The 25,286-nt window shown below is 35.3% G+C and overlaps 1 protein-coding gene across 1 annotated transcript; it reads right to left on the bottom strand.

The window, feature by feature from the left end:
* Positions 1–888: 888 nt before the first annotated feature.
* On the bottom strand, positions 889–24,113 carry LOC100368927 (uncharacterized). Its single transcript, XM_002732527.4, has 9 exons — positions 22,898–24,113; positions 21,639–21,748; positions 13,820–13,964; positions 8,894–9,490; positions 8,166–8,271; positions 5,932–6,064; positions 5,183–5,297; positions 3,420–3,529; positions 889–1,419 (listed from the first exon to the last, which is right to left on the bottom strand). Exons 1-9 carry the CDS (start codon positions 23,840–23,842, stop codon positions 1,329–1,331), a joined length of 2,352 nt encoding a protein of 783 aa, XP_002732573.1. The 5' UTR covers positions 23,843–24,113; the 3' UTR covers positions 889–1,328.
* Between the last annotated feature and the right edge of the window lie 1,173 nt (positions 24,114–25,286).

Genomic DNA, 25,286 nt, shown 5'->3' with positions numbered 1-25,286 from the left:
GGAGAACACTGTACATGTAACCAGAACATTTACAAATCAAGATAGGCAGAAAGTTGTACGGCATCTCTCTTTGATTTTGTCTATAGATTAACATGACGCACAAAGTGAAATTGAACTTGCGTTCATGAAAATCGGAAAGGGTACTGCTTTTTCGTCAAGCTGAAAAAATGGCCGCGTCGCTCTTGTAACTGCGCATGCATACTCCCCATACTTGCATACATTTGATGTTTTTAGTCGCTGTATCTGCTCAAATAACATCCACCATGATATAATAAATCATTATATACTAAAATTCGCAAATTTGCAGACCTTCCAATGAAATATTACCAGTTGTTTTTTTGCGACAGAATACGTTATTGCAAAGTGCAAATTAGGCTACTCACCCTAGTCAAATATTTGTTTAGAAACTTTAAAGACTAAGTTATAAATTAATTAATGCAATATTTGACTAATTAATATGCATGGAATTGCACCAAAATCTAATCAGCGCATCTACTCATCATATATTAGCTGTGTGCCAAATTTCATTTGAACTGAAATTGTAGATCTTGTGGAACAAATTTTAGTCATGGGTCACAGACACTGGTACCACATAAGCTCCGTTTCACGGGAGCTAAAAATAGAGTAGCATTAGATTTGAATTAGATTGATCTTACGACAAAAATTCTTTATCTGATTTGGTGAGCAAAATTGCTCATTGAATTTTTCTCACGAATATTGTCGTCTTCATTTACCTCCCCGAGGTTTTAACAGTTTATAGTAGGTGTATAATGATGTCGTAATATGAATCTACAATTTAATAAAACAAATACAGTATTTCTACTTATCCATATATATTATCATGTCATATTCTCTGTTGTACATGCATATAAAACGAGTACAACAAAGTAAAATAATCATTTTCTGGATGACTTTATTTTCTTCTAATAGTTGTTGAGTATCATATTTAAAGATAAGAGGCTGTATGATTTTACATAATTGATGACACAGCATTTTTTTAGCAGGATAAATAATTACATTTAAATTTAATATTTCTTATTAGTTTTATCTCATGTCAGATACTAATGAGTTCGAGGGGGGGTGGAGTGAAATGCAATCAATAAATTAACAATGGTTCTTCAGTAAACCAAAACAAAGCAGTATCTGACCAGAGCTGTACATGCAACTTTCTCTCAGTACAGCGTCAATTCTGAACTAAATATGCAATTTGTTCATACATTTCAAAGATGACAAAAGTGGTGTAAATTGTTAAACTCTATTTGTTACTTTGCTAGCACCTTCATTGAGTGCCAATACTTTAACTGGAGCGTAGAAAATTTTTCATTTCTTCAACTCTTGCTCTTTTTCTTGGGGTGTTGCTTCGATTGTTGTTTGCGGGATGTTGTTTTACTGCTACTGGTATATTTCTGCTTGTCATTCCTGTACAGATACAAACATGTAAAGTTATATTTTCCGCTGTTTTATCTAAAGTTGCTGTCTGAAGTCAAATCTAAAGCTGTGTCAGGGGTTATGGAACAATAACCATATTTACTCTATTAAAAGGGCATCTCTAGTGCATTTGTTGTATCCTGAATCATTGAAATACAATTTTTTGACCTTAAAAAAATCTCTGTAATTTACATAAGTGCATGCATGCATGTGTGTACTAAAAGAGCAAATATGGTATATGATATTTTTGATAGTGTTCCTTTACAATTTTTTGACATTAAAACTTCTGTAATTTACATGAACACATGTGCTACTAATAGAGTAGTTATGGTATCTAAGTGATATTTTTGATAGTGTTCGTATACAATTTTTTGAGCTTAGAAAAACTTCTGTAATTTACAGGAACGCATGTACATGATCTAAGATAGTACTGATCTTTTTGAACACCAGTTTGTTGGTATGAGTAATGACTGACTATGCTTGGGTGATAATAGCGGCATTTAATTTATTGACCTCAGCATGCGACCAGAAATGGGACATGTTTTTCCAGTTATCCAGTTGAGCAGACATGCGCTGAAACATCTGTGTAAATGCTTGGGACCGAGTCAGCACATGTCGAAAACAATTCTATCTTGGTCCCAATAGAGATTCAAGACTGAAACCAAGATTTGCTGTCAGAATGCTCAAAGCGAATTGAGATCACACCCTCGGTGGTGAACTTAAGAGAATATATACTGTATGTATACTGTAAAATACTTTTATTTTCGCTTGGATTTAATTTTCGCTATTTTCGCTGAAGGAATGATTCAGTGAAAATAAAATCCAGGAAATATACCATTTTTTCAACATTTTACATTCAACATGGCAAAAATCAATGATAATAAATCCCATACAAAAATGTTTTTTCAGCGAAAATTAATTCCAACTATTAATACTAGTATAACATGGGTGATGGAGGGAAGTGCAGCTTTGTATAGCCAAATGCTGAGAAATCCCATTTGAAAGGCCATTATCTGTATGGTAATTCACAATGCTAAAAACAAACTTGTTTATTACAAAAACCCACTTAGTACATGTGGCTTTTCTCTGTGAAACAATGGTCTGTAACACCTATAACATTTTTATTCATTCAAGCAGCTGTGTAATCCTGAAGCGAACCGTCAAATACCCGGTGGTGCACTATTGTTGTTATAAATGGGCTTGTGACATGCAATTGCCAAATGCTTTAGAAAAGCGTGATTTGTACATCCCAAGTCAGTACTGTTGATTTTGTTGAAACTACTTGAGAAATTATGGCCAATACGATTTTGAATGACTGAGATAACTTTGCCCGAGATTTCATTTTCGGATTTTGTCTGCGCATTTTGTTTTGTGAATCGCCATCTGATGATGAAGTCATAGCGTCCATTTTGGACCAAAATGCTAAGGCCAATGAAGCATTCTACCCAGACATTCCTGTTGACATTGAACTGCCTTTATCAGCAAAAGCAACGAATTGAGTAAGGAAATTAACCTCAGTTTCATGAAAATATTGAAACATCGTTGACTCAACTCGTGGACCAATTTTGTGCAGTATGGGCCAGTCATCTCAGGTGAGCTTTGTTTTTATACAAAGTATAAAGCTAAAATTTTTTTAGAGATTTTGAAATATTATTCCAGGTATTATTATTCAAAAAATATTCTACTTAGATTGAAATGTACATGTGGTTGATTTTCGAGGCAAAATTCTAGCCAGGTTATTTTTAACCTGTTGCACATTTTGTTTCAACACACAATATTTGCCCCATGTCTTTTATGTGAATCAAATACAATTTTAGGTATATTTTTGTATTGTCGTTCATAGCTACATTGAATTTGTTTATTTGATGGTGAATTTTATTACAAAATTTCTCCAAAAATTTTATGGGATCCTAGTAGAAATAATCACTGCATCAAAAAGTTCACAGAATTGGGAAATGTGCAAAAATCAGTTTCTGGAACATATAACTTACTTGCTCATGGTAACTTTGTTTCTACACCCTTGACCGCCTTCCCAGTGTACCGATCGGGACTTGGTCATGGCATTGGAACAACTAATACAGGGCTTCTCAGATGAATACGGCTGTAGATAAACAGAAACAATTACTTAATTACAATAATATTATCATCACCACAATGGGGACCTGGGTGTCTTCTGAACCAATATGATGCGCCACTGATTTGCTGTGATGCAGCTAATAATGCTATACGATGCACCACTGATTTGCTATGATGCAGCTAGTCATGCTATACGATGCACCACAGATTTGCTGTGATGCAGCTAGTAATGCTATACGATGCACCACAGATTTGCTGTGATGCAGCTAGTAATGCTATACGATGCACCACAGATTTGCTGTGATGCAGCTAGTAATGCTATACGATGCACCACAGATTTGCTGTGATGCAGCTAGTAATGCTATACGATGCACCACAGATTTGCTGTGATGCAGCTAGTAATGCTATACGATGCACCACAGATTTGCTGTGATGCAGCTAGTCATGCTATACGATGCACCACTGATTTGCTGTGATGCAGCTAGTAATGCTATACGATGCACCACAGATTTGCTGTGATGCAGCTAATCATGCTATACGATGCACCACAGATTTGCTGTGATGCAGCTAGTAATGCTATATGATGCACCACTGATTTGCTGTGATGCAGCTAGTAATGCTATACGATGCACCACAGATTTGCTGTGATGCAGCTAGTAATGCTATACGATGCACCACTGATTTGCTGTGATGCAGCTAGTAATGCTATATGATGCACCACTGATTTGCTGTCATTGGCACAACAGCAAAATTGTACATTCATACAGTGATCATCTAAAAAAAATTCACATTTCAAAAACAAAATAAGTGAAAAAACAAAGCAAATCATGGGCCGCAACATTTTCTATTGTGCCTCAAGTCACTTACATAGTCACATACATTATTATTTTTTTCTTGAAGACCTCTCTCCCCAGCAGTGAACAAACTGAATTTTGGGGATTTTTATTTGAGATCCCTACAAAATCAATGCTGTTAGAGGGCACACAGAGAGAGACAATTAATTGTAACTAAAAAGTATGTGCAATCAGGTTTACAGCCCTAAGCTCGTGCCAGCTGGTGCCCAATCCAGCATATGTGGAGCGTAAACATGTATGAGACATAGCCCAGACTGAACCGCGGGCAGGGAGTATGCATGTAGCTGTATTGATAACAAATCAGATAACGTTCCCTTGCAGCATTCTATTTGCACAGACATACCATTAACTTTAAAGGAATATAAGCTTTATTCAGCAGATCAAATAAAACATAAATGTAAAGCATAAAATCAAAAATGCAACTTCTGATTAAAGAATGTGAGCAGTGTTCCGGAGTCAAAAGTGATAAAACATAAAGCGAATGATATTAGCTTTGGAGGAAGATGTACTTTAACTTGTGAATGTCATACCACTTATTAGAAGAAAGGCGTGCAAGTTTCAAACTGTCCTGCATTTTACACATTGTCAAGCGTTTTAGCTCAAAATTCCATAAAAGTCACTAGAAAGGTAATAGAAATTTTCACAATTTAAAGAATTTTATATCATTCATGGAAACAAATTCTGTGAAGTCACTGACTCGTAAACATTTGTCTTTCAAGAAATGAGAGTGTTTAATGCTTTAGGCATTAGATTGTAATAATGAAACAGAAATCGCTGTTCTGACGATATGTCGTCTTTGTCACATGACTACCAACAATTATTACCTGCTCCTTACAGCAGTGTCCGCATATCATTCTTGTTGCTAGTTTCATTTCGTGATCAGTCTCTTCTGCATTATGACATTCATCGCAAGGATAAGCCTTTCCACAGCATGGAAACCTGCAGAGAATCCAGATAGTAAGCAACGCCATGATTTTTAGCACTAAAATGGCCGTCATTCAGCCTTCTTGAATTTGTTCACAAAGCTAATGCATTTGCATATCTATCCCAAAATGTATGTATGAAGTTTGAATGGTCGATTCGGTCATGTCCGAGATACAGGTGCAGATGCACACGTGGTGTACACTCACAAGAGTGACTCTACGAGTTCACGTTTTCAGACTTTTAACTGGGAATAATAAATGCAATTTCTCATTTAAGAGCACTTTTATCAAAAGATGTGCTTCATAATTCTAACACATCCCTGGTTACTCTCAACCCATGTATAATGCCATGATAGACATATGCCAGCCATTGTAAATTTATATGCAATTTAATTTTCACTTCAAAATACATTTCTGTCATTTGAGAGCATCTACAAGTCAAACTGATAGAAATAAAATCCATTTCAAGTATTAACGAATGTAAAAAATGTATATATAACACAAGACTCTTATTTTCTGACGTCATATTGTAATCTACACTCTCAATAAAAGTAAAAAACTGATGGAGTTTTAGCCCCACAGCTGTGTTTTTTAAATTATAGTTAAATCCCGATGAGATCCTAATAACAGATAACCTTAATAACAGATACCTTAACCATCTGAAACTTTTCTTATAGTGCTTGCAGGTACCATTTAATGGCAGTGGTTTCCCTTCCTGAATGGCCGGATCTTTGGACACCTTCTTGGGTTTCTTCACTTCAATTACGTGTGCTTTTCCCGATACTGAAAACAACAGAGAATTATAATGACATTAATACAAATTTAATATACCAGATACTGTAAAAATTTTCGCTGGAATTAATTTTCGCTGAAAAGACATTTTGGGTGTTTTGTATGGAATTTATTTTCACTTTGATGTGTTGAATGATAAATATAGGTACAACAGTATATTTGCTGGATTTTATTTTCTCTGGATCATTCTTCCACAAAAATCGATTCCAATCGAAAATAATGTATTCTACAGTGAACATATTTTCTAAGAAACAATAAATTACAAGGGGTCTTCAATTAATTAAAGTACAGGTAATGCACAGGAAATGCAATTTGTCAAACTAGTGTGTATTGGGGTAGGGGGATAATTTCTGGCAAAATTCTTCCCACTATGGAAAACTTCTGAAAAATCTGACTACCAAACAGGTGTAAATGGCCATGCTTTGACCCATCCTTTAATAATATGGATTAGGAAGTGGAATACTGTCAAATTGAAAATAGAAAATAAAAAAAAACATGATTACATAACTTGCACTGCCTTTCAATTAGAAACATTATTGCTAGTCAAACTGTACACGACCATTTTTTCAGGACAAAAAACAAGAAATCTGACAAACAAAATCAATCAAAATAGTTTTGCTGTTTTAGCAGAGCACAGTCCAGCAATAATGAGTGCTTGCATATAGTTATGTAAACATTACAGTGGACAAAACAAATTTCTATTTAAATGTTACAAGCTCTGTGTTCATACTTAATCATTAATAAGGATAAGTTTAATAGTACCAGATACCAACATTTTGGATTAATCATGTACATATAAACCAATCTCACTAACATATCAAGGCGAGGTCAGATAACATTTTTGAAGATATCATAATAGGGGTCTGCCCATGGTACACATACACCATGTATCAAAGCAATTGGAATATTGGTTTTAACCAAAAATGACAGAGTTATTTTCTAAAAATCTACTAGAGGTCCACCCAATCAAAATATAAACCAAATATCAAAGTTTTAAAGAAGAAGTAAAAAAAAAAACATTTTGATCAAAAATTACAAAAATATTCATTAAAATTAGAGAAGATATCATGAAGATATCATATCATAGAGGTCAACCCAAGTATAACGGGCAATAGGGTCTTAAGAAGAAATCATATTCAAAAAAAATTAAAACAGTCTCTTGGCTGAGATAGCTTTGTAATACACATTTCATTTACGAATTGAGAGATCCACATGTAGTACCTATATGTATGTATAATATCAATGCAATTGGACTTGCGTTTTTAACAAGAAGTCGAAAATATCACTTTTTACCAAAAATGAAAAAAAATTCACCAATAATTAGAGATTTAAAGAGATCTTGAAATGAACAAATCTAAGTGAGGTCTACCCAAGGTACATATACACCAAGTATCAAAGCAATCAGGCTTGTAGTTTTCAAGAAGAAGTCGAAAAAGTTGACACAAACGAAGACGGACAATCAGTGATACAATCAGCTCTGCTTGACAAAGTCAACAGCATAGACAAGTTTCCTCATTATTTTAGAAACTTGTGTGCTCTTGTGAAAAAAGGTTCCAATTTCGTCTATGTAGGGGGGTTGCTTTGTCGCACGAACAATCGTGCCGGGAACCGGGGAAATCTGTGGATAAATTGTGCGAGCTAAAAATCAACCCCCATTGTCGCATGGAAACCGACTGATGGAGCTATCTCAAAACCTCTCTATTCGTTAAGGTAACCAAAGCCATGGGACATGAAAATGACTACAGTTTGTAGACAAGTTAGTTTTATAAATTCAGTCACTTATTGGAAATCCTATAAAGGCAGTGTGTGCATGGTAATATGATCTCTTCTTCAATACTCAGCAATGAAAAAGCTCAACCCAGCAACACTGTAACAGGCATAAGGGTTGGACCATTAGAAATTCAGGGGTGGCAGAAAAACTATGAAAATGAAATATATTTGTTTTCTATCACTTAGTTTGGTACTTATTTTGCTTTCAATGATGACTTCACTGTAATTTTTTGTTTTTGTTTTGTGCAAATTTTTTTTTTTCAATTCTGCCACCCCAGAGTTTCTAATGGTCCAGCCCTCAACTGTGAAATTACCAGCTTACCCTTAGACTGTTGTAGTTGTAGAAATTTAACCGCATCAGCTACAAGTTTCATCTTTTTATGACAATGTTTGCACCACAAAGTTTTGGCCTGACCAAAATGGAGACCCTAAAAACAAATATTAAGATACACGTATATATATGAAACACCAACATGCAAAAAATCTTTATTTTGCTCTCACTTCTGCTAGAAGATTGCCATGGAAACACTGTACTGTACTATGGCACTGAAGAAATGTGAAGAGTAACACTGTACAGTGCGCATGTATGGTGTTAATTGTCACAATTGTCACACATGAAATCACATTCTTTTTTATCCCTGCAGTGAAATGATCAATATTTTGTCATTTTTCACTCGCTGGAAAAATTACAAAATATAAACTATTGTGTTTTGTGGCTGTCGATCATTAAAATTGACACATGGGGAAATGCAAGTCATTTGTAAATGGTGACCCCCCCCCTCCCCAAATCAAAATCCAGAATCAAGAAGCACAAACCCCCTTTGTTGACAATTCAACTTATGTATGCTTTGGTACCATGTGTACAATATTTTATGTCCCTTAATTTCTGTTTCTGTTTTTCAAAGTTCCTTATTGGGATTTTAAAACATGCAATACAGAACTATTGTTTATCATCTCCGTAAATTTAACTACTTACAATCCACACGTGTCATTTTTATTAAACAACAGCCCCTGAAGCAATATTAATTAATACTATTGTGCTTCCCATACCGTGAATGCCATTTCCTTGGAGCAGTTGAAGCAGCCGGCATTGAAATCGCAAAGAATGGAGATCAAATCAAATGGAATACAACCTTCCAGATCGAGATAACCCATGACAGATGAATACTGATGCATTATACTCGGCCTGAATGTTACCAACTGCTGCGTTTGACAGCGGTTACATAACACCGAATTGAGTCGATGAGCTGGTGTGGTGATATCCCACTTTCCCTTGCATTTTACACATTGAATACTTATGGAGAGTTTGGTACAATTCATGGTAGCAGTGTTCTCAGTTAACTCAAGTCCTCGTAACTTTATCTCTGTTCCGCGATGTTCGTTGAGTTGTTTTGAATCACTCCTCTCCTTATCCTCGTCCTCGTCTATTTCACGTTGTTTTATTTGTAAATCCTCCATTTTAATCAGTTCTTGACTTTCCATATCATTGTCAGCCTTAAAACCAGATTTCCGTAGAACTGTCAAGCCTTCATCCTTCCTATCTGTCGGTTCCCCCTCTGGCATCACTGCTTTTTCATCACTTGTGGCTAAATGATCACTAGGGATAAACTCAAAACCTGCAGCCTTTGCAACAACTTCCATCTTGTACTGTATAACCAAACAGATAATTTTATATTAATATTTAATATGTTAACAAATTCTTTAAATCCAGGCTGGTAAGGTTATTTATGACATATTTGTACATTTTAATATCTTGCACATCATTAATAACAAAATAAGCTGTTGTCACAATACCTATTATTTGAGAACGTTGTTAAAATGTGTGTGTGAACAGAATATGCCGTTGTGGCGTTTTTGATACTGTCGTAAAAGGGGTGGACCAGATCCTAAACGCCGTTATCACACCGGCTCTTGCACAACGCAATGTGCCGCGTGAACACAATACGACGGCCAAACGCCCTCTATCGCCGACTTATTTATGCTTGTCATTACACAAGATGGCGTCAGATGTTTTCTAGCCAATCTCTGTTATCCCAAGTTCATAACGCTATTTCTTCCCACCAGTTATTTCCACGTTGTCAAGTCCAAATCGCTCGGGTTGCTGGGTCTATTGTTGCGTTATTTATACACGCGAATAGCATGAACATAAACTGATCATTTCTTGGTTTTGTTCGACCTAACAATTTGGCAATTTCTTGCTCTTCGAAATCTCAATAAATCGTTCGTTGTTGTCTTCTTCTCGAGCGTGAAAACACACGGTGTTATGTTTGAGTTTATTTTATGTATTTATTATTTGTGTAATTTGTAGTTGGGATTTTATTGAAACGTCATATTTCCCTCGGTCGCTTTGTTCTTTTGTCAATTTATCCCTATTTTGCATATTTATTTGTACTGAGCTAAGAGTCTGCTTTGGCTATAAAAGCCTTTTGTTTTACGTTGACGAGAGAAGACTGCAATTAGACGGTAAACTGATAGCAAGAGGACGCCAAATAGACGGTAAACTGATAGCACTATAATTTTTACCAGTATCACTGACTGGTTTATCAGTTTATAAGGAAATGGGGTCTGTTCTTGAACATTGTTAGCTGTCCGGGCTGGTTTGTGTGTTTGTTCTGGCGACGTGTTGGAGGAAGCTTCAAGAAGTCCACGTGTGAGCTGAAACTTGGTACGCTTCGACGGAGATGAACGAATGAAGATTGACACCACCTCGGAGTCGTGACAAAAGTTCGAAGACGATGGAGTGACAGGCCAGCAGAGAACAAACTCTTTGATTTGATTTGATTTGATTTGATAAGTATTGTTAATTTTGACTGTTTGTTCTTTTTGCCGTTGTTAAACGGAAGTCTTATATTGGTTGCATGTTACTGCTAGCATTTTTGTTTGAGGTGTGGTGTAGCACACAAAGTTATGTGACATTTGAATAGGGCATTGAAAATATACTACCGTACTATCTTGCACACTGCTTGCGTTCGGGCGTTTTATTTGTTATACGAGTCGAGTACTAGGGTCTGAACGTAACACACGGGAAAAACAGAGGGGACGCCATTTTGTCGACTGACCTTTCCATTCGTTTATTGACACCAGTGTTTTTACTAAGTGAGAACGCGAGCAGACAATTCAACAGATTATCTAATATTTGCACAACAAAAAACAGTGTTAACAATCGGTGTTTTTAGAAGTGTGAGAACGTAACTCTTTATTCTGCAAAAGCAGGATTTCTCATACACAAAACTGAGTAGCAACAACACCGGCATGAGGGGGCAGTATTGCAGGATGGCGATTCTATCTGGAATATTGGAACACCTTTGTGTGTAGTGTAGTGCTTTTGACAAATGTTTTTATGATGTACCATCCAACCGGAGAGAGGAGGTGTGTTTTGCACTCTCCATAGAGTGAGCCAAAAGAAAATAGTTATGTCTTGGTTTGAACTAGAGATTCTAGTAGTGCTTCTATTGTGGATAAAAGATTTATCAGTAAATCAGTGGAAGAAGGAATCAATGAATACATGTATTTGGAGTTAAGCAAATTATGCCTAGATATAATTTATCAGATCAATTCGCTACTGAAAAGGCTTTTCTTTAACAAAAAATTGTTAACAGATTTTTACCAAAATCTAATCAGATCTTGCAAATGTCCTATAGAATATAACTGCTGAGTTTCATCGGATTCTGATCACTGATTTATAAGATATCGCATTCATTTGCTGCACCAAAGGAAAGACAGACAGACATAAACTTAATTTTTAACGAGAGCTATCCCTGTGGTACAGTGATAGGCTAGATAATCAATACATCCTCTGAAATAATTCCCCAAAATTTAGTTGAAAAATCTGAATTTTAAGTTTAAAAAACACCAGTGGTCAGGCATTGGGCGTTGCTTGCAGAATAAGGTGTTGGGTAAGCATAACAGATAAGAAACAATCTTAGAAAGAACTCCCATTTGCTGAGAGTATTGGAGACACATTAAATATAATTTTAAATTACTTAGCTGAAAACTAATTATGCAAATCAGAATATTAACATGAACAGATTTGATTGTAAAACTAATGAGCTCTGCGCAATGTGACAAAAACTCTATGTACCAAGTTTAATTGAAATGTGATTAGAACCAAAAAATTATGAATTATTATGCTAATTAGGGAAATAATATGAACAGAGTTTTACCCCAAACTAATTAGGTTTGTACATTGTCCAAGAGCATCTTTGTACTAAGTTTCATTAAAATGGAAATTAGTACTTTAGATATCAGTGTGAAAGCTTAAAATTGGTTAATTATGCAAATTGGGTAATTAATATGTACAGATTTTAACCCACAATTATCCAGGTCTGTCTATTGTCCTACAGCATCCATGTATAAACATTCATTGATATGTGATGATTAGTACCTGAGATATCAGTGTGAAAGTTGGAAATTGGTTAATTATGCAAATTAGGTGATTAATATGCACAAATATTTACCAAAAACTAATTAGGTCTCTGCATAATTCTAGATTCATTGAAATGGAGTGATTAGTACTTTAGATATCAGTAGAAAAGCTGAAAATTAATTATGAAAATTAGGTAATTAATATGCACAATTATTTACCCTGAAACTAATCAGGTCTCTGCACAGTCCTAAAGGATCTATGTACCAAGTTTCATTGAAATGCGATGATTAGTACTCACCCGTGGAAAAGCTGAAAATTAACTAATTATGCAAATTAAGTGATTAATATGCACAAGTATTTATCCGAAACAATCAATCTCTGCATAGTCCTTGAGTATGTAAGTATACCAAGTTTCATTGAAATGTAATGCTTACTACTTATATCAAAAGCTGAAAATTAATTAATTATGCAAATTAGGTAATTATATGTACTGATATTACCATAAAAACTATCAGGTCTGTGCAGTGTCATATGACATCTATGTACCAAGTTTCATTGAAATGTGATGATTAGAACTTGAGATATCAGTGGAAAAAACGAAAATTGACTAATCATTATGCAAATTAGGTAATTAGTATCCACGGATTATTACCAAAAACTAATCAAAACCTAGCATTAGTTCAGAGCATCTATGTACCAAGTTTCATCAAAATCCAATGAATGGTTGTTTAGATATCAGTGGAACAGTCATGGAACCACTAAAAAATAGCTAATTATCATGCAAATTAGGTAATTAATATGCACGGATTTTTACCAAAACTAATCAAATCTGCGCATATGTTCAGAGCATCTATGTACCAAGTTTCATCAAAATCCAATGAGTGGTTCTTTAGATATCAGTGGAACAGTCATAGAACAGCTAAAAATTAGCTAATTATCATGCAAATTAGGTAATTAATGAGCATGGATTTTTACCAAAACCTAATCAAATCTGCGCATTGGCCCAGAGCATCTATGCACCAAGTTTCATCAAAAATTGATGTATGGTTCTTGAGATAGCAGTGAAACAGTCGGACACACATACACACATACACACACACATACAGACACACTAACTGCAAAGACTCCCATTTTGTGCTTCGCACATGGGAGTCAACCAGTAAGAATTGAATCAAAGTAATTCTAGACAGTTATATTGGCCTATGTAATGATACAGATACACATTTTTGCTGTATAGAGAGAGAGGCTTGCAATGTTAAATGACACAATATACATCCATGTCATGTGTTCCTAAAATACTGTGCAATACTTTATTTTCACTTGGAATGTGTTCCCACTTTTTTCACTGAGAGGATACAAGTATCAGTGAAAATAAAATCCAGCAAAATATCTTTTTTCCTATATTTTTAACTTGCCACAAATCAGCAAACTGAATACACTTCCAAAACTGCCAAAATGTCTTTTCAGCAAGAATTAATTCGAGCTAAAATAAAGCATTTAACAGTATACATGTACATTACCATGCCAGGACAATTTTTTATTTAAAGATTGATTCAAAAATGATGAATGAAGATACGATAATTTAAGCGAACAATTACGATGTGACTAACCTTTCGAGCTGCGTTGGTAAACATACTTTCCAGATTCCTATCTAGCCATCTTAAGAATGGCCTGAACATCAGATCAACTTTATCTTGTTTTATGTTATCATTGTGTCTTTGCATTATCCAGTCTTCTACCTCTGTATTCATATGTCTGCAATAATACATTTCAAATGTTGTTTTTATTACAATATGCATAGATGATGAGTTTCCTGGTTGGTGGGTTACTGAATGTGTCCGTTGCAGAAAAAGGTTGGGAGTCTGGTGGGGGGGAGGGGTGTTTTAAGCACTCATTCGTGAGTCTGTTTTCACAAGTTATTTACATATCTTAGGCTGTTATTCCTCTGAGATATATCTTACTAAGTACATACGGGTACCAGAAAAATATGTTTGTCTTTTTTAACGAACATTTCATAAAATTTCAAAGTTATTGTAAAATCTGTATTGAAGGTCACATCTCTAATAGAAGTCACACCCATTCTTTTTGAATAATTGAGAACCAAAAATTCATCATTTCTCATATGTGTAGATGCTCTAATAGAAGCCGCATCCCCTCTGTTACATTGTACCATTTTAATAGCAGCCGTGACTTCCAATACATAATCAATATATTCGGTACAAAACTGAAACTAGTATAGTACAATATTTTCCTAGAACTGCGTATTTTTGCTGAAAGATTGTATTTAATCGTCAATTATTGCACCATATGCATAGGCTCTGAACATCATCACATAGTTTGTATCGCATGTCAAAGGTCGTTTTTGCTCATATTACATGAAGAAAAAAAATGTAATTGGCAAATTTAAAAAAGAGTAAAAAGTAAATCAAAGCGAGGCTTCTTACAAGATTGTTCCTGATTGGCTACCCAACACTAATACCTAACAGACAGACCAATCAGAGAACAGCTTGAATAGTTTGATTGTTGAAGTTAGCTCATTTGCGTAAATTTGGTCAGCTCCACAGAACATCAACAAATTCCCATCTATACCCCCCCTCAAATAAAGCTACAAATCAAATTTCACTTCAAGCAGTTTGTTTTCTGCTAAAAAAATAAATAGATATAATTCGTCATGTTTTTTACGTGTCCTGATGACACATATACACTAGTGTACGTCACATACTACAGCACTCCATTTAAACATCAGGCACCTTGACAGACTATCCCAATTTCATTTTGTCACCGCCAAATACCCAATCGTGTCATATTCCATTAAATGCATGAGCAATCGCCGGCAACACATTTTTTTTTTATACCAAGCTGGTACGTAACAAGTACAGCAATCACAAGAAGAAACGCTTTGTTAAACAACTAGCGATGTATGGCCTTTAAATAATTTCATATGCTTTCAATTGGTATTTGTTATAATACACGTCGCTTACAGCTATGAAGACTCAAGAAAATAAGCGTCTGACATTTAGGAATTGGGGAAATCATACACAGCGCTTCTCAATTTCAAGCCTCGGTGACTTCAGTAAGTCTGCTGCATGGTCGCCAAAGCCGAAAAGAAAGAATGGCTTATAAACAAGTGAAGCTTCAATGAAATGATTCAGACATTGAAGCAGATCAACACGTACATTACATAAAAGAAATCACGTAATCTATCTATGCTGTAGAAAAGGAAGGGAGATATTTAAAAAAAAATAATAATTATGGAATAACACAAGAACACCATATGGTTAGACAATTTTCATCACTATTTGTGAAAGCAAATTCAAACGTGGACCTTTTAAAATCAAAATAACAAAAACCATATTCATTCTATTAGTAGCGCAAGTATGCTCACATAAATGACAGAGACATATTGATAGACTAGGAAGTCGTATTTTTATAATATGCCCAAATATGATGCAACAGTTAGGACATGCAGAGGATGCTGGGAGAATACTGTAGTCATGGTTACAAACACATACTTGTAATTGCAGACAGACAAATTTATATTCAAGAAAAATAGCGATTTTTTTTTAAATACATGTACATAGCTTATATACAATCTCCTATTTGGTTTACAAACAATATACAGTATAACCAGTTTTCAATGGGAAATCCAAAATCAGTAAAACCCACTTTAGTTATAATATACTTGTTTCCATTATTCTGAGAATCAATAGACTATTTACAAAATTACAAGTGTTTGGCATAGGATACATACCGATTTTTTTTTTATAATTATAACAAAAATGATTTCACATACATTCCCTCAACTAAATATTACATAATTGTGAAAACAAATTTTTCAAACAATCACTGATAACAAATAAATGTAATATGAATCGTATCACGAAAGTGATTATACCCAAGTTGACACCAATTTTTCACTGATAACGACATATATATTTTATCGTTAATTATCAGTCGGCCCACGGGGGGTTCTGGAAATGTCCCCACAAATAATCAAATCATCTAGTGCTATCAATTTTTAATTTTCCAATTCAGATGAAAACTTTGATTAGGAATTGTACGTTTTGGTTTACTTCACTCACTATTTATCCTATGGGGGAAAAAAATACAAGAAATACTCTCAGGTACCAAGCAATGTAAGAAAACCACCTCTATAGGATATTAACTACTACTGCAAGAATATTGGTTTAGAAAACAAGGGATGTACATGTACATTTTGTACCAGACTATAGTACCAAATATTTGCTTTCTAATACATAGTTAATTAAGTTCAGGTCATTTGTGCAGTATTTAATAATAAATAGGGGTGAAAAAATTTGTTGTTTTAAAATAACACAATTATTGATTAGGACATAAGTTATCAAGTTTCCAATATTTTTTCCCAGCAAGAAATATATTTTTGTATACAAAAAAATTTGAATATTCGCCTTAGGATTTCATGTAAAAAAATTATTTCCCAAAAAAATAAATAGTTTTCATTAGAATTTCCTAATAATTATTGAAAAGCATACCAATTTAATCACAACATATGATTTTTTTTACCGTATTTAACCAAATAAAATTGCCAGACCTTTTTACCATAGAAACCAATTGTAAATGCATGACCAAAATCATCATTTTCATGAATTTTTGGACTACAAAAATTGTATTACATGTAGGGGGGCTTGAAACAAGAAGAGGTTGCTTGCTGTTTGTTTTGGATGAGATGCTGCGATGCTTTTGGTCTGAAACTACAGTTTGAGCAGCCTGCAAGAAACTCTGTACTTTTACTTTACTTTGAAGTTTTATGGAAAAGACTTATTCTTATAGATTAATTTTGTCACAGTCACATGACCTGCTTTCTTAATGATCCCAAACGAAATGTTGGCTGCTAAAAAATTTAGTTTTTTTTCCCCAAATTTTTTTAGTCGTTAACAGTAGTAATTCAGCCATTATCTAATTACAAAGTGGATCAGACAAACTAGTGAATATGTGACAGAAGTGCAAAACTCAGAAAAGACAAACACAGAATCCTTTCATATACGGCGGACTGCATGTTACAAAGGCCAGAGGGTCTTCGCTGAATGCAGGAAATTTGCTGCCATTTCCTCTATAATACTCTATGCTGGAACGATATCAGTTACATTAAAAAAGCGTTAATCTATAATCAGATAAGTTCACCCTGGGGACACTGAATAAGGGCTGTATATTTTTTTTTATGGTAGATGGTAAGCAAAATGCCACTTTGCACAAAATAACGAACATCCACTATTCAATTTCCTTTAGTAGACAAGTTTTTAGTTCTGTCGTTACCTTAGAAACTTGCATGCTCTGTTGTAAAAATGTTTCAAATTCGCTGCGTCGGGGGGGGGGAGGGTAATTTCGCCGTGCAAACATTCAATAACACATCAGAATCTAAGGAAGCTGGAAAACCAGTGAACACATTTCGAAACAAATCTGAGAGACTTCCAAGATAGCTAGATACAAAATACCAAAACAATTGGGCTAAAGAAGAATTAATGAATTGAAGTTATTATACAAAATTACCAACTTAAATAAAGAGAACCTACCAAGGTACTTTCTTGTTAAGAAGTCAATAACGTTGATACCAACAGGCAACTAGTAATATGAATTGCCCTGCTTAACAACAGAGTTAATTGAGAAATCCACTTGAATTTGCAAAAAGCAACAGAAAATACAGTACAGTTCTCGCGGAAGCTTTGGCTTCACTTCAGCTTCACCTTCGCTTCAGCATGGCATCATTATGGCATTGTTATGGCTTCAGCATCGCTTCAATGTCGCGACATTAAAAAGTTATGCGGTTATCGCCTCGCTTCATTGTGGCCTCATTATAGCGACAATGTGGCATCAGCGTCGCTTCATCAAACAAAGAAGTACAGAACTCATTTCGCCCAACCTCTCGCCCGCTTCCGCTTTTCAATCGCTCGCTTTTTCGACCGCTTGTTGAATTTCCGCTTTATTTTCGACTGTGCAAAAATTCGGACTACTAACAATTTTCTGGTTTTCATAGATCACGGTTACTAGTTTAGTAACCGTGCATAGATGTTAAACAACCGTCAAAAGTTCAAATACTTTTTGTTTTAACTATCTATAATTATATGCACGCAATCTGACCCTTTGACCTAGATTTGGCTGGGATTGACTATTTTATTTTAAACAATATTCTGACATGACGCACTGCTACAAAATGTATTTCAACAGAAGTACGACATGGTTGTCCGGGTTTCTTTTCCTGACTGTTGAGTTTACGATTTGTATAATTATTGTTATTTCCCCCAAGGAGAACACAAGCCGAAGGACCATGAAGCTAAATAGAAGTCCCACGCATGGACTGAGTGAAAGAAAATATTTCTAAGGCTAAAATAAAACCTAATATCTCTTTGTGTATTTGTCAATTTTGAATATATTTGTTGTGACAGTAAATATCGTAAATATCTGGAAAAATTTCGTCTTTCGTTAATAATTTCATTTGTTTGAAATGTCTACCGACCGTGTCCCAATAATTTGTTTGGAATATCGATCCCCGTTGGTTTCTCCAAACGGGGTAGTCACTTCGCTCGAAATCCACTTCACCCGAACTACCGATTCACCCAATTACCGGTTCGCCCGTTTTCCTTTTCGCCCGATTTACCGATGTTACACAGTAGGCCTACTGGGGGTTTTGACTCGAAATGTACATCTGGTAAAATGCATAAAATCTACCATATGATCGCATTTTAGTCAGGGTTTTCTTGCCGATGCAAACACTGCAACTGATATGTCCGCCATTGCGGGTAGTCATCCTCATTCACAATAGAGGGGTGACCGACAGGCAATGGGACAGGTACGCATCGGTCGTCATACACAGATTTTTCACTTGTTTCACCATCGGTGTTTGAATAAAGTACTTTCACAGTGGTGTCGTTGGCAGAATAATTTCAATCCGCACATTTTATGCAAAGATTGACCATTGACGGACCTTTGTACGCCCTCCGGTGTTGAGAACTTGGTTAATGTTAAATGTAACTGGGAATTACCAAATGAATATTCAATGATATGCAACATTTGGTACTTTGAATTATGACGACGAGGCCATCGACTGTACGAATGAAAACCCAAGTTATTTTATCTGAATAATACGGTGATTCGCGAGTTTTATTAGTCAAGTTGATAAACGCTGAGGTTGGCTTTAGGTAAACGTAGTGTTCCAAGTTCCAAACACCAGCTTTTTACTTACCATAATCTCAGTGAATGTTATCGTGTGAGTGGAAGAAAACATCTTTACTTTTTTCATTACCAACTATTTTTTTCGGAGTTTTATATGACAGTTGTTTACGAATAGTGCTGTTTATAGAGGGACTGTGATTATATCTTTACTTTCATTGCTCCCCCCATCCAGGAAACAAAAAGTTCATGCAATATTGGTAGTGAAACTGGGGAAAACAAACACAATACTAGTAAAATATTTCAAAAGTTTTTCCTCAACTCAATTTGTTGAATTGTTGTAGCTCTGTGTTTTACTGTTGTCAAGTTACTAAAAAATGCTAATATTAAAGGAAAAATAAAGTTTTATCAGATTGGAATTACATTAAAAACAGAGGTTTACATTCTTATACAAAAAAAAATGTGTTTTTAAAAGGTCATGGTGCATTTAACTAAAGGAACTACCACCATCAAACAAAAAGGTGTGACTGTTCCTCAACTCATTGTTTCCTCCCGATACACAAATGGCATAAAACGCAACGCAACGGCATAAAATTACGTTACAACCCCGTTGTAAACTTCACGTTCGTCACCTTATAAAAACAAATTTCGACTTCTACGTTATCTTGTTTTGACTACACGTAAATACCAAACATACGAGGAATCAGGCGAACTGGTAATCGGGCGAAATGGCAATCGGGCGAAATGGTAATCGAGCGAACAGGTAATCGGGCGAAATCGTTCGGGCGAAGTGGTAATTGGGCGAAATGCCCCCAATTCGCCGAGGCGACAATGAAGCCATGCGTATGCAACAATGATGCCACAAAAGCCAAAGCTTCCGCGAGAACTGTACTGTAGGCAGAAAAATTATGACAAGCAATTTGTTACATAAATTTGAGAAATGTTGTCACGAAGTATAACATGTCCCCTATTAGTAAAATATATTTGTAATATGTGAGGAAAAATAATGTAGCATTAGAAGCCACCATGGGTGCGACTATTTTATCCTCAACGAAAGCCCAGATTATACACGAGTGTATGACGTACTCAATATGAATCGTACCTGAGAAAAAAGATTAATAATAATGAATCACATAGATTTTCATAGCTAGTCATTCCCTCCACCTTCCTAACAAAATTTCCCCACAAGTGGTGTTAATTAATTCATTTCTTTGCAATAAATCCAGACATACTACACTGGAAGGGCTCAGGGGAGGAAACTAACAAGGGTTGACAAATTCTAGATGAGGCTGTGATTTTACCTGCCCACACCGATCACAGAAAGTGAGTTAACTCCATAGTAACTTGGGATACTGATGATTTTCTATTCCCTCCATATAACAAATATACAAAGTAATATATATGAACACAGTGAGATTACTACATAAGTTTCTTGATCGCAGAAAAATTTGTCTGAGCTTACCAAGTGGTCATAAACCTCAGAAATACATGTATTTGTATTAATTTTGTATAAAAAAAAAAATGCTTGTCACATGCACCGAATTATAAATCCCTTTGGAACTTTGTTCGAACAGGGACAAATTAAGGCCTTTCACAAACCATTTAATAACATATGTGATGCTACTAGCAATGTTACTGACAGAGGAAATTTTCGTGAATATCAAAGCCACCTTCCACAAAATTTAACTGCAGATGGTTAAAGGGCAGTGGTCACAGCGCAGCGCGTATTTGAAATTCTTGTAAACATGCATGTCGCTATGAGTCCCATATCGAACAGGACACAGTGCGACGACTACCGCCCTTCAAATCAATGTGCCAAATGTTACACCATCGTTTGCAGAGAAAACTGTGTTACAAGTACAAGAAAAAACAATTAGAAATCTGATTACCATATGTTTAGCATGCAGCACAAAACAACTTCATATACAGAAACCTCAAGGTTTGTGGCACAAGATGACAACTTACCACATGCTCTTGGCGAAATGTTGCCATCTTGAGGGACTAAGCCTCTCTCCGACAGCTACTCACTGATTATTTTATGTGACATTTCCTATATGAGTGTGTGTCGTGAGTGTGTTTTTTCTACGGTTTCAACGAAATAGCAATCACTCGAGCTATAATTTTCGCATCACATTTTCTGTGACTTCAGTCTTACGTAGGGTCACTTTGCCCATGCATCTTTATGTGATTATATTTAAACAAAACAATGTTCAAAATCATAGCTATCGTTTCATTGCTATTTATTAGTATAAATGAACGAAAATAAAAAAAGTCAGTTTGACCTACCTGAGCACAATATCTGGTAAGTATTCCATTTTAAACTTAGCAGAGAGTTGTTCTTTAGGATAAGTAGCAGGAAAAGAGGCACTGATGTCAAAATCCCTCACATCAAAAGGCTGAAAAACAAAGATTTGATAAGTTACTGATTTAACTTTTATTGAGTTTTTCAATACTTCATTATATTCCTCACTGTACTATCAAATACATCATGTATTAATGTATAGATAAATATTATATTACAGTCAAGCCCCTGTCGCCACCTGCCTATAGTGACCACTTTTAGGCAGTCCTAATGCATAATGTATGAGCAACCTGTGTATAAAGACCACCTGCCTATAGTGACCACTTTTAGGCAGTCCTAATGCATAATGTATGAGCAACCTGTGTATAAAGACCACCTGCCTATAGTGACCACTTTTAGGCAGTCCTAATGCATAATGTACATTGTATGAGCAACCTGTGTATAAAGACCACCTGCCTATAGTGACCACTTTTAGGCAGTCCAACCGGTGTGTAAATAAAGACCACCCGACTCTCAGCAATATTTTTGCAGATCTGCCTTTGTTTAGAGACCAAAATAATAATTAGCATTCTGTTTAAAAATAATTTTTAATTTCCTCAAGTTAAACTTATTTGATTTTTGATCAACTCAAATAAATGTGTTTTGTTTCAACAATACCATCTCATTATTATCTGGACAAATATCTCCATACAAAGACCATTTTAACTGTTTCTCCACCAGACTTTCTTGCCCAATTCTTTCTGTATTTTTTCTTAAATTCTTCAATATTTCCGAAAATAAACCTTAATTTTGGAGCAGACAGCCATAATTTTAATAAATTTTCAATTTTGACTCAAAAATTTTGCTATTTTTGCCCCAATTTTCTAAAACTAATCCCATCACTAAATGAAAACAATCACACAGAACAATCTCATAAATGTTTGGTGGTGGCATTTCAAACTTTGTTTCTCAATAGATTATAAGTACAAATAAGAAAAATGTAAAATAATAATAATATCACAAGGATACCACAAAGTATGAACTCAGGCAGTACAGGACCACATAAATCTCCACTACGTGTTGATCAATACGATAATCTCCCATGATTCTTTGCAGTCATAATTTTATACACGTTTGGAAAAATGTCAGATAATGATTTTTTTTTGGACAAAATTAGCTTGAATCTTTTTCAGATTGTTTAGAGAAAAGAAGTCTCTGCGTGTTTGAACACACTAAATTTTTATTAATAATTTAATATTCTTACCCAATCAGGATCAGTAGGTGAAAATACAACCTTATAAATAGTCATATTTTCATCTTCTACGACATCGAATTTTTCATTCCGGAATCTTTTTTTCAACTGTTCAATTTCTGTCGTTCTAAGTTTCTGTAATTCTGCTTCTGGTAATTGGCTCAATTTCAAATTCACTGTGGGGCGAACCACTTTTGGTCTATGTAGCTTGGCAGGTGCTGGCACCACTCCATCTATGCTTGATATTGGATCATCTTCTATTAGATTTTGTGGATGGCGAAATTTGCATTGTGGTCCCATCGAGCAGTTCCCTCGTGCAAAGTACCTACATAGTTTTTTTGGCTTTCCCTGACTTTTTTGATCATGGTTTAGTGTTTTTGATACAGTCTTGATGTTTTTTTCAATCTGAGGTACATCTTCTTGTAACAGTTTACTGTGTTCTTCGGGAGAATCATGAAAGTATGGACAATTTTCACCAGCTCTGCAGCTGGCAGAAGATTTAAAGAATTTACAGGGTGTCTTTTTTTCCAATTTGGAGTGATTGTTGTTGGACCTCGCAGGACCAATAGCTTCATTGATAGGAACCACGTGCACAAATCTACATCTAAAACCAAATCGACAATGGTGATGTTTTTGGAAGAAAGTACAAACTTTTTCATCCTGGTTACTTGATCGCTGTGTAACACGCAGCTTATTTTTAGTGCTCTTGGCTACTGATGGGTTGCCAATCGAGATGTCTTCTATGATTCCATTTTTCTCGTCATTCGACGTTGTTGGCGGAATGGACACACTGACCTGGGAGACCTCAACAACGGCGGTTTTGGAATCTGCATGACGCCAACGGCACCTTTCCCCATACCGGCAACGTTTTCCTGCTGTGAAGAACTTGCACGCCCCTTTCTCTGTTCCGCTTGCCGACGGAGCTGCGCTACTACGTTCTGTCGATTCGTCGTGCATTTTCTGCAGCAGAACAATAATAGTTGTGTGACCCTTGAACCGCGAAACGTGAATGCCTAAAGGTTCGGTGATGTCGTTGACGAAACGAACAATATCGGTGATGGTTACTGAGTGTCCCCCTTATATGTATATCGAAGCCCAATTGCGAAATGTTACAAGTACCAATAAAGTTACACACAGTGTCAAAAATAACTTGGGAAAACGTAAACAAAATTCAACCTTTGCATCATTGCAAGCTATTGTGAAATCCGGAAGTGACGAGGAACGCGCCAGGAGTAAAAAATCCGCGAAGGTTGCGCAACTGCAAATAGTTCAAGAACCTCGACAATGACGAGGTATGCGAGTCGTATTTTTTTCATCCGGTTCTATACATAAAACTATTGCAGATTTATCATTTTATATTCACAATATGAACCTATAAGATTAATAGAAACATGTAAAATACTTCGATAGGGTTAATCTCAGGTTTAATTACATTGGGCGTGTCTCCAGTCTATAGATCGCGGGGTGGGGGTGTGATAAACCTATCATACTAACTCAATCAAAATGATCAACTGATATATTCATACCCAGAAAAGCCCACGAAAACCGAAATGAAATCAGCTTCATTGCACCGACACCCATGTACTTTACACTCAGATATTAGAACAATACGGGCAACCATTAGTGCAATTGCTTCAGGTAAACATGGGTCACTGGTATGAAACAATCTCTTATAACCAAAATTAATTTATTGCATGTGTGAGACTGAAACAAAATAAATTACCAGTTGTAGAAACACTTAAAATCTTGTTCAATCAATATTGTAAAGATACATTGCAGTGAATGGTGACAATAAAGGGGGGGGGGCAACAAATAAATAACGTATAGAGGGGTTACAACAAGCCTTGGAACTGTATCTAGAAATAAAAATAACCCTGCTCATAGGGGATATGTGACAAAACTGGGGATAAGTGTGCATGTGCTTCAGATAGAAGTAGAGAGACACCGAAACAATGACACTAAGAATAGAACATGTCCTATGTGTAATAGAAATGAATCAGGATACAAACTTGAAGAGCATTTTCTTATCAGATGCAAACAATATGAATACGAAAGGTAAGATTTATGTATAAGCTAAGCATGCAAGAAGATCAGATATACCATGATAAACTGATTACCTTACTGACAAACACAAATAATAAGCTAATCAGAGAAATCTTTAATTTTATTGATAACTATTTCAAACAAAAGAGGAACAATATCAATTTCATACAGCCAGCAAACAAAAAATATTCAATTCTCATTCATTAGAACTTTCTTTTTTGTTCTGTCGCTTTTTGTTTTTGTTTTTTTTGTTCTATATATTTTTTCTTTATTGTCATGTTATCAAAATCCCAATGAGGATACGAGGTCAATAAAGAGTATTATTATTATAAAACGTATGACCGGGATGTGGTCACGT

The sequence above is a fragment of the Saccoglossus kowalevskii genome, chromosome 13 (assembly GCF_978046115.1).
Source record: "Saccoglossus kowalevskii chromosome 13, keSacKowa6.1, whole genome shotgun sequence".
NCBI classification, from domain to species: Eukaryota; Metazoa; Hemichordata; class Enteropneusta; family Harrimaniidae; genus Saccoglossus; species Saccoglossus kowalevskii.
The sequence above is the reverse complement of the archived record's forward strand: the minus strand, read 5'-3'. Positions and strand labels throughout refer to the sequence as shown.

What these genes read in the sequence shown, in the direction of transcription:
- LOC100368927 (XM_002732527.4), bottom strand. Translation starts at nt 23,842, where the DNA reads ATGCACGACGAATCGACAGAACGTAGTAGCGCAGCTCCGTCGGCAAGC. An exon ending in TTACCAGATATTGTGCTCAG is followed by an intron (nt 13,965 to 21,638) that starts GTAGGTCAAACT and finishes GTATTATTGCAG; the next exon opens with ACATATGAATACAGAGGTAG. An exon ending in GACACTGCTGTAAGGAGCAG is followed by an intron (nt 3,530 to 5,182) that starts GTAATAATTGTT and finishes GTTTATCTACAG; the next exon opens with CCGTATTCATCTGAGAAGCC.